We start from the raw sequence: 14,646 nt of genomic DNA on the forward strand, positions 1-14,646 counted from the left end.
ACACTTACATCACCTACGACGTTTTATTTCTAAAATTTGCATACAAATAATCTTTCTACTGAATTACGTGCATATTATACTGCAATTTCATGGCTATCTTATACTTTGTTGGGGAGCTGTGGCCGAAAAACCACTTGTTGCTTAAGTTTTGCACACCAGTGCATATTAAATGTAATAAAAATATCGCGATATATCGTAAAATATCGATATTTTCTGAAGATATTCCGCTATGGCCAAGCACTAATGCGCAAAATAAAAAGCAATCACTTTAATAATACTAAGATGAAATCTCAATGACTTTAAATATGCTGAAATATTTGTGTTGACGATATTTTAAGCTACGAAATCTACCGTACCTTTTCGTGGAATTAAAATTTGGGCTGAGATGCATACTGGAAAATATGGTCCAAATAATTTTAAGAATGGAAAATATCCTTTCATGGTAATTTAACTTTTTTCACCCTGAATAGTATAGAAAAAAAATATTTTCATTTCTCTAGAAATTTTTACTCATATCGTTCAAATTTTGGATTTTGTCATTTAAAATTATGTAAAATTTGGTTTACCTAATAAATGAAAGAAAATTTTGATCATTGTTAAAATAAATACTAATAATAAATAGTAGTTTTTTTAAAAGTAGAATTGACTAAACAAGTTTTATGATTGTGGGACAACAGTGATATTCGGAAACATGGACATTAAGGTCCATTCTCCAGTTAAACTATATTCTTCCCATATTCTGAGGGTCAATAATTCAAATTCGTTGTTACACTTAATCTGAACAAATACTTTATCATATTTAAGAACAGTCCATAAGGATTGTATACTAGTAAGTGAAAATCAAAAGTTATTAAGGTTAAAGAGGCGCAACTAGCAGGGTTTTCGACTAACCCGAAAAGAAAGTTTATATCCGTCGTTGAACAACCGGTCTCAAAAGGTTTTTTTTATAAACATAATCAAAATCTGCTCTTATATCAATTATTTTTTATTAAAGTTACAAATATACATAACCCAACTTTTAAAACTTAGTGTATTTAGATGTATGAAACTCTTAATTAATATAATAATTTTTCTTGTTTCATTAAGAAAAATGACTTTTTTAAACAACTATTTGAATTTTTTTAATGTTATTTGTTTTGAATTGAACAGGTGCAGAGAAAGCTGGAATAACTGTCTTTCTTTTAACTCCTTAATAAATAAGTTTTCAAAAACGTATAAAATAAGCATACATAAGTATTATAACAAAGTATTAAAAATAGAATTCTTTAATTCTTTTTAAAAGAATACTTTTGTTTTATAAAATATACAAACGGACGGATTAAAATATTTTGTTAGTAAATATATTTTAATGCTACGAAATAATCATTTAAATATAAAAATTCGTTAAATTTCAAACTATGATAAAATATTGATTGATAAATTTTACTTAACAAAAGTTTACATGATTGATTAATTATTTAATTGATCACAGCAAAACTAATTCTATATACATAGTAAGAGCAATTCAAGAAACTATGAAGAAAATTGCTAAATAAACAGCAGTTATGTAGTTAGCTGACCTGCAAAAGACTTATTTTAGCAAAAAAGATTAAACTATATTGTAAGTATTTAAAAACAAGTAAATAAAACAGCATATTTCTTTGATCCCAATATTATGCTTTCATTTCTAGTCAAAGAAGCAATTAATTTAAGAGTCATTTATTAACGCCAGCTTGAAAAGATGGCTTTAATAAATTATTTAGTTATTTTCCAGTAAAAGTTTTCTTTTTAACTAAAATTGTTCCTCTTTGAATTAAAAATTAAAATTTCAACCTAAAAAGTGTTAAACTAGGTAATATCTTAAATAAAAACAATAAAACTCAAAAAGAGCCCAATAAAATCAAAAAAACAATAAAGCCCTACCAAGTTCGGCATTTTTTTAAAATAAAAAATCGTTTTTTTTTAAACCTTGGCCACTAGTCACTACCGTCAAATCATTCTTCACGTTAAAAAAAAAAAGAAGAAAAAACATTTTAAAAGATGATTTCTAAATTCGATGAGACTGAGCACAACACGTTAACTTCAAGGCCCTACATGAATTTGGATGAATGATGAATTTGGGCCTGAACACTGGTTTAATTCCCCACCCCTCTAGAAGTGGGCCTTTTTTAATTTACAAAGTCATAAAACCTCAATTCAAAAAATCGCACTTTTTAAAATGTTCCGAAATGTTAGAAAAATCTATATACTGTTTTTAAATATTACGTCTTTCTGCAAGAAAGAAATTCTAAATTACGAATCATGTATAGAATGTTAACTTAATATTTTGTTCAAATTAGGAAGAAGATCGAATTCTTCTTCATATCAATGTAGAATAAGCTTCGCTTACTAAAGTAATTAATAATAAATCTAACTAATAATGTGTCTTTTGTAGCATTTATAACCCCTGTATAGTGAACATTGTTTATAATGAATTCCCGGATATAGTAAACACATAGAACTAAAAGAAGATCTTCGACTGAGTTTTGAAACACGAAATACCGATTTTGAAAATCATCTATTGAGTGGAATTTTTCTTCTTTGCTTCTCAATTTCCCATCCCTAAATTTTTTGTACGCTAGACGAAGAGTAATAAAAAGTTTTTTCCTACTACATATTATTTTTTAATCGTTTTTGTATTTCTTTCTATTGGTCATTTGTTTAAATAATGTGTAATAAAAGTTGGGAAAAATGAGTTAAAATTGTTTGCAGTAAGGATAAAGTAAAATTCCAGTTATAGTGAACCAAAATTCTGGTTTGAATGTATAAATAACAAACTAAGTCGTCAAAAAATTCCCTCATCAGTTATTCCTATAAAGACTTTTGTTTATTTACAACAAAAATTTTGAAGAAAAAAAAGAGTTGTTTTCAATTATAAACCATTTATCGCCTTTCTTTAAATGTACGTAATTGAAATTATCTGGAAAGAGTTTTTCCTGACACAATAAAGTACTTTAGATAAGAAAATAAGTTATGTTAACTGCAGAGATAAAAAGCTGTCAGATATCTTTAAAAGAATATATCATGTTATTTTATGTAAGATTTGCTTAAGGAAACACTGAGATAAAAAGAACAGAGGCAAATCGGTAGCTAGAATATATCTTTCATTTTTACTGCGTCTATTTTTTATCGTTCCTTATCACTTGAATTATAAAGACAATCAGTTTCCTTGGTTCAAAAGTATATCACTTATATGACACCTTTTTAACACTCACGCTATTTTATTCTTACTTTTCTTTATAATGATACAACTATACTTTTTCTCTTTTTTTTCTTTTTTGCAAATTGAAATTACCCTCGTTAAATTTGAAAATGTAAAAAAGACATTTTAGTACATTAAAACGCAAGGTACAGAAAATAAACTGACCACATTGAATAACTTTTGATCTAATGATTGGATCTTCACGTTCTACGACTCAATCTTAATGGTTCGAGGGGGTGACCTCAGACATGCTAATTAATTATTACAGAGAATATTTTACGTTTGAAAATCAGATACAAAAACGTACTTTCACTGATCATTTCTTCAGCGGATTCAGATTTCTGACCCCCAAAATATTGGCGACAACTTTCACTGAATAAACATATTTTTTCAGCAGATTCATATTTCTGACCCCCAAAATATAAGGGGTAGGGAATATGGCCCGTAGTGGTCTAAAGTTTGAACCTGTTAATGTTAATTTCCCTTTTTGTGTCTTTTGCCATATTTTGAGAACTTTAAGAGAATGATGGAAAATTTTTGCACTCAATTATAAAATTCGTTTATGAGAAAATTATTTCATGCAAAAAGTAACTTTTAATAAAAATTTACTATATTTTATTATTTTATTCAAGAATAGTCTAAATTGTAAGGTATACAATTTTTTTTAATAATTTTGAAGAACATAATTTTGCATGGCAAATTACAAAATTTGAGCGAAATCGGTCAAATAATTCTTGAGAAATCAAATTTTAAATATACGACGTTTTTAATATTCAACTTCTCAGGAACTATCCGACCGAATTCTCTGAAATTTTGTATTTCACCACGTAAAATTAAATTCCTTAAAGTCATGTAAAAAATTGTATACTTCACAATTCAAAACTTTTTCGACTATTATTGAATGAAATAATAAAAATAATAAATATTTACTAAAAAAACTTTTTTTCATGGAATTATCTTTGGAAAAACAAAAGTTATAACTGTATGCAAAGAATTTTCAAATCGTTTAAACAATTCTCGAGATACGGCGAAATACGAAGAAAAAAAAAATTAACATTAAGGGGTCAGAATCTTGAATCGCTCTCCTGACCAAATTCTGGGCACCTTATAAAATTCTCGAAATAGGGCGAACTACGAAAAAAGTAAAATTTGCATCAAGGCTCCAAAGTTTGGACCACTGTCCTGACCAAACTATTTGGATCATATTTCCCAAAATACGGATACCCCTTATATTTTGGGGATCAGAACCCATCAAAGAAGAAAATACGTTTCGGTATCTAATTTTAGATTTTAAACTATCGTCTGCTCTTATTAAATAACCTCCTCGAACCATTAAGTTGAATCTCAGAACGTTAAGATCCGATCATTAGATCAAAAGTTATTCTAGGTGATCAGTTTTTTTTTGTTTGTTTTTTTGCGTAATGTAGGGTTTATTTTCTAAAATCAAGCTTCATCAGTAATTAAATAAAATCTAATTGATTAAATGAAGCTCCGATTAAGAAAAAAATTGCATATTATCTGAAGGATTCATTGTGAAACAATGAAACAAAAAAAAAATATTGCAAAAATTGAATTTCAAAATTATAAAATCTATTACGGCTCTTACAAAGAAGTAATTGTTTAACTATGATTAATTTTGATACATGAATGATTTCACGATGATAATTTTAGAATTAGAAACAAATTATTTGTCTTTGAATACGCAATGAATTTACGTACTCACAGATGGATTTGCATATGAATACGAGGTTGTCATACGAGGTGATCATATGAGATTATATGAATATGATGTTAGAATATGAAAAGGAATATGAGAGTTCTAAAGATTTGAAATACAATTGTTCTACTTTTTTGCTTCATTGTCTTACAATAAGTCCTTCAAATAAGCTATAATCAGATAGCTTAATCAGAGAAAACGTAATCAGACTTATCTGTGAGTAAGCAAGTTCATTGCGTATTCACGGACAAATAATTTATTTTTATTTCTGAAATTATCATAGCGAAATCATTCATGTATCAAAATTTATCTTGATTAAGAGAGTGTAGAAGCCCTATAATTTCAATCAATTAAAACTCTTTAAGTTTGAAAATAGAATTTTTTTTACCTCTTTGCTTCAAGTCCCCTTAAATAAATTATAATCAGATATCTTAATCAGAATAAACTTCATCCGATTTATTTGAGGAATATTAATGTATATAATTTTATATGAATTTGCATAATAGATTTTAATCTAGTATATCCTAACAGAGAGGAATTAGCTTCATCTCGATAAATTTTAATATATAAATGCTTTAATTTTGTTAAATTCAAAAATAGAAGTAAATAATTTGTTTAAGAGTATGCTATTAATTTGAATTTCCATAAGACACAGAAGAAATATGGCATTATAAAATTGAGAGAAAAAATGTGTTAATTAGTAAGTGTTTTGTTTCACTAAACAAACAATTCTAAAGATGTTTACGTCATAGGCTATTTGAATAATCCCGGCTCTTTTCGAACAATTGACGTCATTTTTCATTTCTCTAAGCCAATTGGAAAAGTCTCCAGCATTTTCTATCTAGACATTTTTAGGCACCTTACAATCAGCCCATATGATTTTAGGCTAATTATAAAATAACCATAACTAATACTCTATCAGCTTGAGTTTACTTAAAGATTTTTGCACGGAGTCTTGTACTCCCCCAGCATTTGGATTAGAGAAAAAAGACAAAATTTTATATTTAACTTTAGCTTTTGATTAAATTTTAATAAGTCTTTATTTGACTACGCTAATTGGAAAAATCACTAAAGCGGGCTCATTATAAAATGCATTGTATGAATCACTTTAATTTAGTTATTAATTATATATTTAATTAGCCAAAAGGTATATGAACTCATTGTCCTAAAAACAATCAGGCTGATTAGAAAATACGGGAGATTTTTTCAATAACGCTGCAAAATGACAGTTTGAAAATAGCCAGATTTATTTTTAATCAACCTGAATAAGAAACGATACTTACGCTCATGACAACGACGTATGGTACACTTTCTGGACCATATAGGCAATACATTTGCTTTGTGTAATGAACATATCCCATTCCGGCATCGCAATCGGCGAAAAGTCCGGCAAATTGGCATCGGCATTCTGGTAACACCTCATTTACGTCCAAACACTGAAATTCCAAAGTTAATAAACACATTTTTTTACTTTGACAAATTTTACATTATTGAATATCAAAAACGTGCCATATGATTTTGAATCTTAAATTAATTACTTTAAAATTAAACAATTTGAGTAGTATTTCATTTTTGTGAACAAGATAGATTTGTATAAGTATTAATAGTAAAAAATGTTGCAACAGCTCTTAGTACGTATTGAAATCTAAACATTTGAATTACCTTTACTTTAGATACTTATTTTTTTTACTTATTAAAGTTAAAATAACACACATATAATAAAAATTCAAAATAAAATTATAATTACATATATTTTGCCTTAAACCAAAAATGATTATTCATTGCGAAAAAATGACATTTAGATTTCATTTATTTATTCTTCGATTTTTTTTTCTCGGTATTAAGTAAGATTTTATCACTAAACGAAACCTAAAGTAAAATAAAATTAAAGTTACATAAGTTTAGAATCAAAAATAAATATTCAAATCCATAAGCCGACGTGGAAACAAAAGTCGAAAAATTTAAAAATTAAATTTACACTTTTAATTTCTGCCTGATAATAATACGCTTAAATTATCAAATTTAATCTGGATGAAAGAAAAATTTAAATAACATGTAAATATTTTTAAATAAATGTTCAAAATGTGAATTAATTCCTTGCAAATAACAAAAGAAAGATTATAATAGTCTGACGCAGCACACACGCGTCGCTTTTATATAAATGTTGTAACATCTTATAAATATAATATCCCAAAGGAATATTGGCCTTAATTAAGTCCAAAAAAAAAAGAAAAAAAAATTAAGAATTTTTGTCACTCTTTCGGAATAATGTAAAACAAACAAATGTTTCAAAGACTAATTCTAAAGTTAAAAAAAAATCTTTTTAAAATTACATGGCTGAAAAGAATTTTAATGCACTTAGGTTTTCCTTTTAATCGAAAAATTCGAAAAACCGACACTATAAACTATTTCATTACTCCAAAAATAACTCGAAAATGAAGCAAAGTATGAATATATTAAAGTGGAAATGTTATTCAATTGAAAGCACATATTTTTAGTTTAATGACTCTATTCAAAGTGCAATTAAAAATTTAAGCAGAGAGAAAGACATTGTTCATCTCTAATTCTAAGAGTGCGTGGCTTGAAAAAAATTATAATTTTCTTACGAATAGTTTTCGCTAAATTGAATTACGCACCACAAAATTTTTTTTTTTTAAACTTTAGTATGAAATACCTATTGACGAGATCAATAACATTTAGTATCAGAGTGTTCCATAAACATTTTTATCATCTCATAATTTAATAATTTTCATAATTATAATAATCATCTTGTAATTTTTTGAGTTACGAAAATGAAAAGCTTGCTCGGCAAACGCAGAACAATTCGCAGTTATGATATAAATGATATGAGGCGTTATCGATAAATTAAACTTCAGATTTGACTATTTCTTCACGTCCTTATAGAATATATGTTAAAGACAATGTTAGAATTAAAAATCGAATTTATTTTATAATTTGTTAAAATCTAACATAAACGCTCTTACAGACTATATAATTCACTTTTTGTTTATAAAATTGATGAAATATCTACAACCAGATTAAATGAAGAAAAATTAATAATCTGACGAAGCAGAGCCACGAAATTGATAATTATTACAGACTTATCTTCTTGGCTACATGTAAATAAAGACTCAAATTAGCATCTATCACAAATTTTGGTTATTTCCATTTGATAGGAAAATCTTAACTGGTATTCGTCAAATTTTTCACAAACATAAATTAATGTTATTTTTTAAAACTTTAATGGCACTATGGTATTAATTCTATAATTATTTAGAAAATTTAGGTATCGTAAAATAAATTTCAATAGCAACCCATGGGTCAAAATGCCCTGAGTAGGCAATACAATTGGGTATATAATTGGAGGTAACTATTAAGGGTAAAAATAACTTGAAGACATTGAACTAAAATAAAAACTTTCTTTCATGAAATAGAAAAAGTTTAATAGTCACTAAAAGTAAAATATTCTCCAAAAATGGTGAACAGTTTGAAATATTTTCAAATAGTATTTGTCTGCATCGTAATTTTATTAAAAGCAGCCACTTGAATATCTTAATAAATTAACATTAGAGGTTTTAGACTTATCAAAAACCGCTAAGTCAATTTCACCCTCATACGAAATTGAATTTTTTTTCAAACTAAATTGTTTTTTTAAATGATGAATATTGGATAAAATATAACAGTTTTCAGAGATTTAATACTTTTTTCTTTTTATTAATATTACTTTATGATGTAATATTGTATTGCAGAAATAGCTATTTTCGTAATTTATTGATTTGGCGACTGATTACTAAGCTCGCCAAATAATTAACATGGTTTTTTGAAACTCTTTCGACAAGGAAAATAAAAAGCCACAGTTTACATTTAAAGCAAGAAAGCTATCGTTTTAAACTACCTATACCATCTTGCAATGAAGAATTATCTGAGCTTTAGAACGGGCAAATAACTTGAATATTTTAAAAGTTATTAAACTATTTTAAAAATTGCATTTATAAAAAAAAAATTCCACCTAGATGAGAATTATCGAAATCACTGCCGTAATTCTCATTTTTTTCAAATCTTTGTGAGCCCATCATTGAGTTAAGTTTTAAAAAATTAGACCACAAAACTAAGACTTTTTTCCATATTGCTATTTTCAGAATAACCTTAGAGAACTATGGCCTAAACTTGACCTAACTGTCATGAGTAACAGTTGCAAACTCACAGCAGCTATGGCATATTATTCGCAAAAAAGCCGTCAAAATCTTCGAAAAACAGCTTTAAACTATACTCCTGGCAAACTTAACCTTTAAGCATATATTATGATAAATATAATGCCACTATAGAAAGCATTGATTTTATTTCTAATCTTGTAAAAAGAGGAGACAAATAAAAATTGAAAGATTGGTGGAAAAGAAATAGAAAAATCAGCTTGGGTAACTTAGGTAACATGTGTTAGGTCATTTTTGTGATAACTCTTCTTCATATTTCTTTCATTTACCTAGTTCACATTTCTACATTTTTTTCTATTAAACATCATTTGAAAACTACGATAAATTTCTTCACAATTAGATTCCTCACTCATAAATATTGAATAATAAATATTTACGAATCTAACTATTAAAATTTGGTCCACAAATGTCTCCTTACAGACGATAAAGGAATAATGATTTTTATTTTAACTTTCTTATGCATTGTAGATGTATGTGCAAGCGATACACATACATCTACATTATACGTGTATATATATATGGAAACACTTCTAAACTCATTTTTTTCATGCTTCTCAAGAAATACTTTTTATTAACTATTTTAAAACTTTAGAAATGTTTAGGTGATGTGATTTCTCAAGCATTTCTATAAAGTTTCTAAAGGTTTGAGGCAATTAATTACGAACAAAAAAAAGCATTTTAACACCCAATGCAATAATGCGCTTGTAAATTGTGTCGTTGGTTATTATATGCAATAACTGCACAAAATTTCGCAAACCTAGCTTAAATATTCATGAAGATATAGACAATTTCATTAAACTTACGTCTTCTTACTATAACTGCTGAAATATTCAATAAAACTAAATAAAATTTCAAAGTATTTTTTAATTAATAATAAAAATATTATTGTAAAATTTAAAAACAAAATTCGTTAAAAACTGAGCAAGATATGAATATTTAAAGTAACCCTTTTATAGTGCACCTTCTCGGAAGACATTTTATTCCTTCATAAATTTAATTTAAATCGCATTTGGCAACTTCTAAAAAGAATCTCTTGAAAATTTAAAAAGTTTCTAAGTAAAATATAAATTTAAAAATTTAAGAAATTTAAAATTTGGAAAGTAAGCTTTGAATGGAAAGGGGTTTTCTAGAAATTTAATTTAACAATTATTAAGCAAGATTTATTAAAAATGACATGGTGTTAGTAAATTTTGTTTTATATTACAAAATGGTATTTGTGGAAAACTCCTTATAGTTTAGAGTTTTCGATGAAAAAAGCACAATAGCTGCTTAAAAATTTTCCTTTTACATTTTCAAAATTTTCAAATCGAATTTTTTTAGTATGTTACCAAATACGACTCTAAACAAAATTATGAAAAAATTTTTAATGTTTTCCACGCATGCGCAGTATTATATAAGGATTACTTTAAATGCTCATATATTGCGCAATTTTTACAGATTTCTTTTTCAAATCTTAAAATAATATTTTTATTATTAATTACTCTAAATATTTTTGTAATTTTATTGAATTTTTTTCAGCAGTTACAGTAAGAAGTCCAAAAAATTTGTTTTTTATAAAAATGTTCAAATCTTCATGATTAGTTAAGCTAGGTTTATAAAAATGTTGCGATTATTGCATATAATAACCAACGTAATTCATATAAGTTACCTCTATATTGTTTGGTGTTCATAGACGTTATTTTCATTCTTAATTTATTGCCGGCCCCTCAATCCTGTAAGAGATTTAAACTTTATTGATGTGAATGAGATGACCTAATAATTCTCCAACCCCTAAAAAATAATTATTTCTTGAAATGAATTAGAATAGAAGTGTTTCCATTATTTTGTAAAATATCTAATAACATTGCAAGTAAAAATCAAATTCTTAATGAATTTTTTTTTTTTGAAAAAATTGTTTCAGTGGAAAATGACCTTAATTAAAAGTGCCATAATTGATTTTGAATTTTTGAATGAATTTTTTTTTTCAAAACTAAGCATTTAAATATTATTTTTAAATTATATTTTCTCTATCTTGTAATAAATCTTGCTTTAGGGAAAAAAATTCTATTGAGAATTTATTGTAATGGAATCAAATGAAACTTAATATATTTAAAATACTCTCCGCTATACCCGTAAGATATTAGCCATGAACAAAAAAATATCATTTATTTTTCATAATCTTATTTTGCATAGTTAGTCTGCAAAAAATAGTGTCTCAAAAAACGGACCATGAGATTTAAGGTTATGAAAATACTTTTTTTTTGTTTGGGGAGGAGAAATATTAAAAATCTGCAAAATAAATTATAAAAATTGTTTAAATTAATTTCAATAATATTCATAAAAGATTCTTATTTGAATGAAGCAGAAAAATGTAATCAGCAATAACAAAAAAGGAGTTCACGAAACGAAGAGTTTTATAAATAGTAATCATCCAAAACTTATGATAATCGTCTTAAAGCTGTCCCAAATATTAGATCATAAGAAAAGATAGTGAATTTAGGAAACATTTATTAATTTAGATTTTAAATGCTTTTTTCATATGTAAGTTAATATGTAAGTCTATATGTAAGTCTTTTAAATTACCGCAATACAAAGTAATAAATAATTAGAAAACAAGAATATTTCTCTTTTAAAAAAGTCTTTCCTTGATATATAAAATTAGTTATTATTTAACGTTTATGTGCATGGATTTCCAAAAATTTGATGAATAAAACTGCACTAAATCTTCAAACCACAGGAAAGAAAATTTTGATTTCAAAAAATAATTAATTAAAAATCTGCTTAAATTCCTTAAAATACTCATTTAGTGAATTATCTTTAATATTTAAAGATCACATGAAGCAACTTACCACTGAAGCGTTAAAATACGTACTGTTGGTGGTCAACCAACTGTTATTGTAAGAACAATTTTCCCCCATTGTACCTTGGAAAAAAATATTGCTTTCTGCCTCAACTTTTAGGTATCAATGTAGACCGTCTTCTATGTCTCCTAACTAGAAACTTATTTTTAGTACTAAAAGTCCTTCTTCTGTTTTGCCGTCTTCGGACAAGATTTTTGTAGGTCCAACACGCGTTTAATGAATACATCACATGAGGATAGATTATAATGAACGAATATTGTGTTACGCAGCCTTTTATACCGCTTATAATTTTTGGATTCTTATCATTGTCATTGTTGAATTACAAACAAATTGTTATCAATTCGGAGATAGGTGTTTAAAAAAGATCTTTACAATATCCCTTAACGAAACTTTTTCTTCTCTTACGCAATAGAATGAATGTATTTATTTTTTTCATTACAAACTAAATATGTACTGCGTATCCACTGACATAGGGTTAAAAGTATTTAACTTTTATGATCAAGTAATATTTTTGTATAAAAATATTAAAAGTAAAAGACGAAACATTTTTCCAAAAATTTATAAAATTAAAGAAATTTTTTAAGCTTACACTAATAAACGGTTTTGCGTGCATACCATCATTCAAGGTTGCTAAGGTCACTTTTCAAATTTAAGTCAACCGCCAATTTAAAAGAATTTTAGAGATTGCTGTTAAAATAGAACCCTCAATTATACTCAATATTTACACGCATAAAAGTTTTTCAAATCATGCATGTTCAAGACAAAAACAAAAAAACATTGTGGTTATAGTTACCCTACAATATGGGGAAACTTGGTGAAGGAGTATCAAAAGGCTGTTCTAAACATGTTTAAAATTCTTACTAAATTATGTAAACCGAGGTACAGAACAACGAAATCAATAACAGTTTCAGTGAATCATTCTTTTTAAGGCTAAATTATTCTAGTTCTCTTCTGAACTCGACGCATCTTGTTCCACCTAGAGGTTACTAAAAATCTGTTTTGTAGAAAAATGTTGGTGGTCTTTATTACCCTATACAAGAAACAACAGGGAATTTGAAAAATAGTAAAAAATAAAACAGGATTATACTCTATGAAGTAAACTAACCATAAAAGAATCTTTTGAGATTATGCACAAAAATATTTATAAGAAATAAAACTTAAAATTATGAGTTTGGTGATTAAAGCTATGAAATATAAAAATTTATGATGAAATTATCTTAAATAGAAATAAAGGTTTAGAAATGTGTTTTTAAAGCAACCATAGTATTAAAAAAGGTGATCTTTATTAAAACAATGAAATTCATAGTTTAATTTAAAACAGTTTAGCAAAAGGTAACGTCCAAAATTGACACAGCAGAATTGACTTCAATTACTCTAGTTATCTTAGAAAAAACTTAGCAATCATTTTGGCTTACAAAATATTTTATAAAATTATTGACCCATGTTTCAGGTAATCCGAGAAACTCTATTTAAGGAACATAAAAGAAATAGTTGTCTCCTGTAAAGGAAGCATAAAATGAAAATATTGATTGTGCATAAATTTTGCAATGTTATTCAAAGGAACTCGCTTTTTTGCAGTGAGCTCCAACTAATTTCAACAAATACTTTAATACTCTCTGCTAAAAGCGCGATGGGGGTAAACATGACAAAAAGCTAAACATGTACAAAAAGGATTTTATTTTTTAAAAGTTATGTACAGTTAAAAATTTTATTCGCATTCTCTACATATGCTTCAATATCAGAATTTCCTGGTTTGAATAAAAACTAGAAATGAGTTGTTCTCGTTTAAAGTACAGTGCGAAAAAAAAAACACACTGAATAACTTTCGATCTTATGATCGGATTTACACACACAATGAGTCAGTCTTAATGTTTCGAGGAATTGATCTTAAATATGCTAATTAGTTGATGCGAACGATATTGAAAGTTGCGAAATCAGACACAAAAATGTACTTTTTCTGAAAAAAAAAATTCTTTTTCCGAGAAATTATGATTCCTGTCTCAAAAATAAAGCCGAAATCTGGGAAATATGCACAGGAGAGCGATCGAAAGTTTGAACCCCTTAATATTAATTCCACTTTTTGCTTATTTTGCAATATTTCGAGAATTTTTTTAAGCGAATTGAAAAATTACTACACGCAATTATGAAACTCGTTTATCCAAAGATAATTCCAATTGATTTTTGAAAATTCGATTGGGTACGTGAAAATCCGATTTTGGATAAAAAGTTATTCAGAATGATTCGCTTTTTTTTTTTTTTTTTTTTTTTTTTTTTTTTTTTTTTTTTTTTTTTTGCGAACTTTAGAGTGATAAGTAAGTGCCTGTGATTTACTTATCTTCTCTAACTGACAGCGGGTCTGCCACCACGTTTATCCTTTTTTATTTTATACAGGTTGTAATATCTCGAAAAATATACTTCCGATCAGACGTTTTCAATGAAGTTATACCAAACTCCATTTTTCATCCACACGGGAAATAAATTGTCGGACAAATTTACATATCTAGAAAATGAGTGTCCTGTAAATATCCCGATTTTTCTTTCTATAATAAAACCTAATGCCTCCTAGCAGCTCTTATATTATTCTCTGCTATTACTGCGTTAATGGCCTTGATTGTTATTCAAAATAAAAGGCTTAAAGCAAAAAGTGGTGGTCCTTTA

The 14,646-nt window shown here is 26.8% G+C and overlaps 1 protein-coding gene across 1 annotated transcript in view; it reads right to left on the minus strand.

Annotated features, from left to right (window-relative positions):
• LOC107437019 (mitochondrial sodium/calcium exchanger protein) overlaps positions 1-12,250 on the minus strand; it is a 45,626-nt gene extending 33,376 nt beyond the window's left edge. The window contains exons 1-2 of the mRNA XM_016048882.3: positions 11,977-12,250; positions 6,221-6,373 (exon numbers count right to left, since the gene is read on the minus strand). Of these exons, the coding sequence (XP_015904368.2) occupies positions 6,221-6,373; positions 11,977-12,045 (222 nt within the window). The 5' untranslated portion in view covers positions 12,046-12,250. The remainder of the gene's footprint in view (positions 1-6,220; positions 6,374-11,976) is intronic.
• Positions 12,251-14,646: the final 2,396 nt, after the last annotated feature.

Source organism: Parasteatoda tepidariorum, chromosome X1, assembly GCF_043381705.1.
Source record: "Parasteatoda tepidariorum isolate YZ-2023 chromosome X1, CAS_Ptep_4.0, whole genome shotgun sequence".
In the NCBI taxonomy this organism is placed as follows: Eukaryota; Metazoa; Arthropoda; class Arachnida; order Araneae; family Theridiidae; genus Parasteatoda; species Parasteatoda tepidariorum.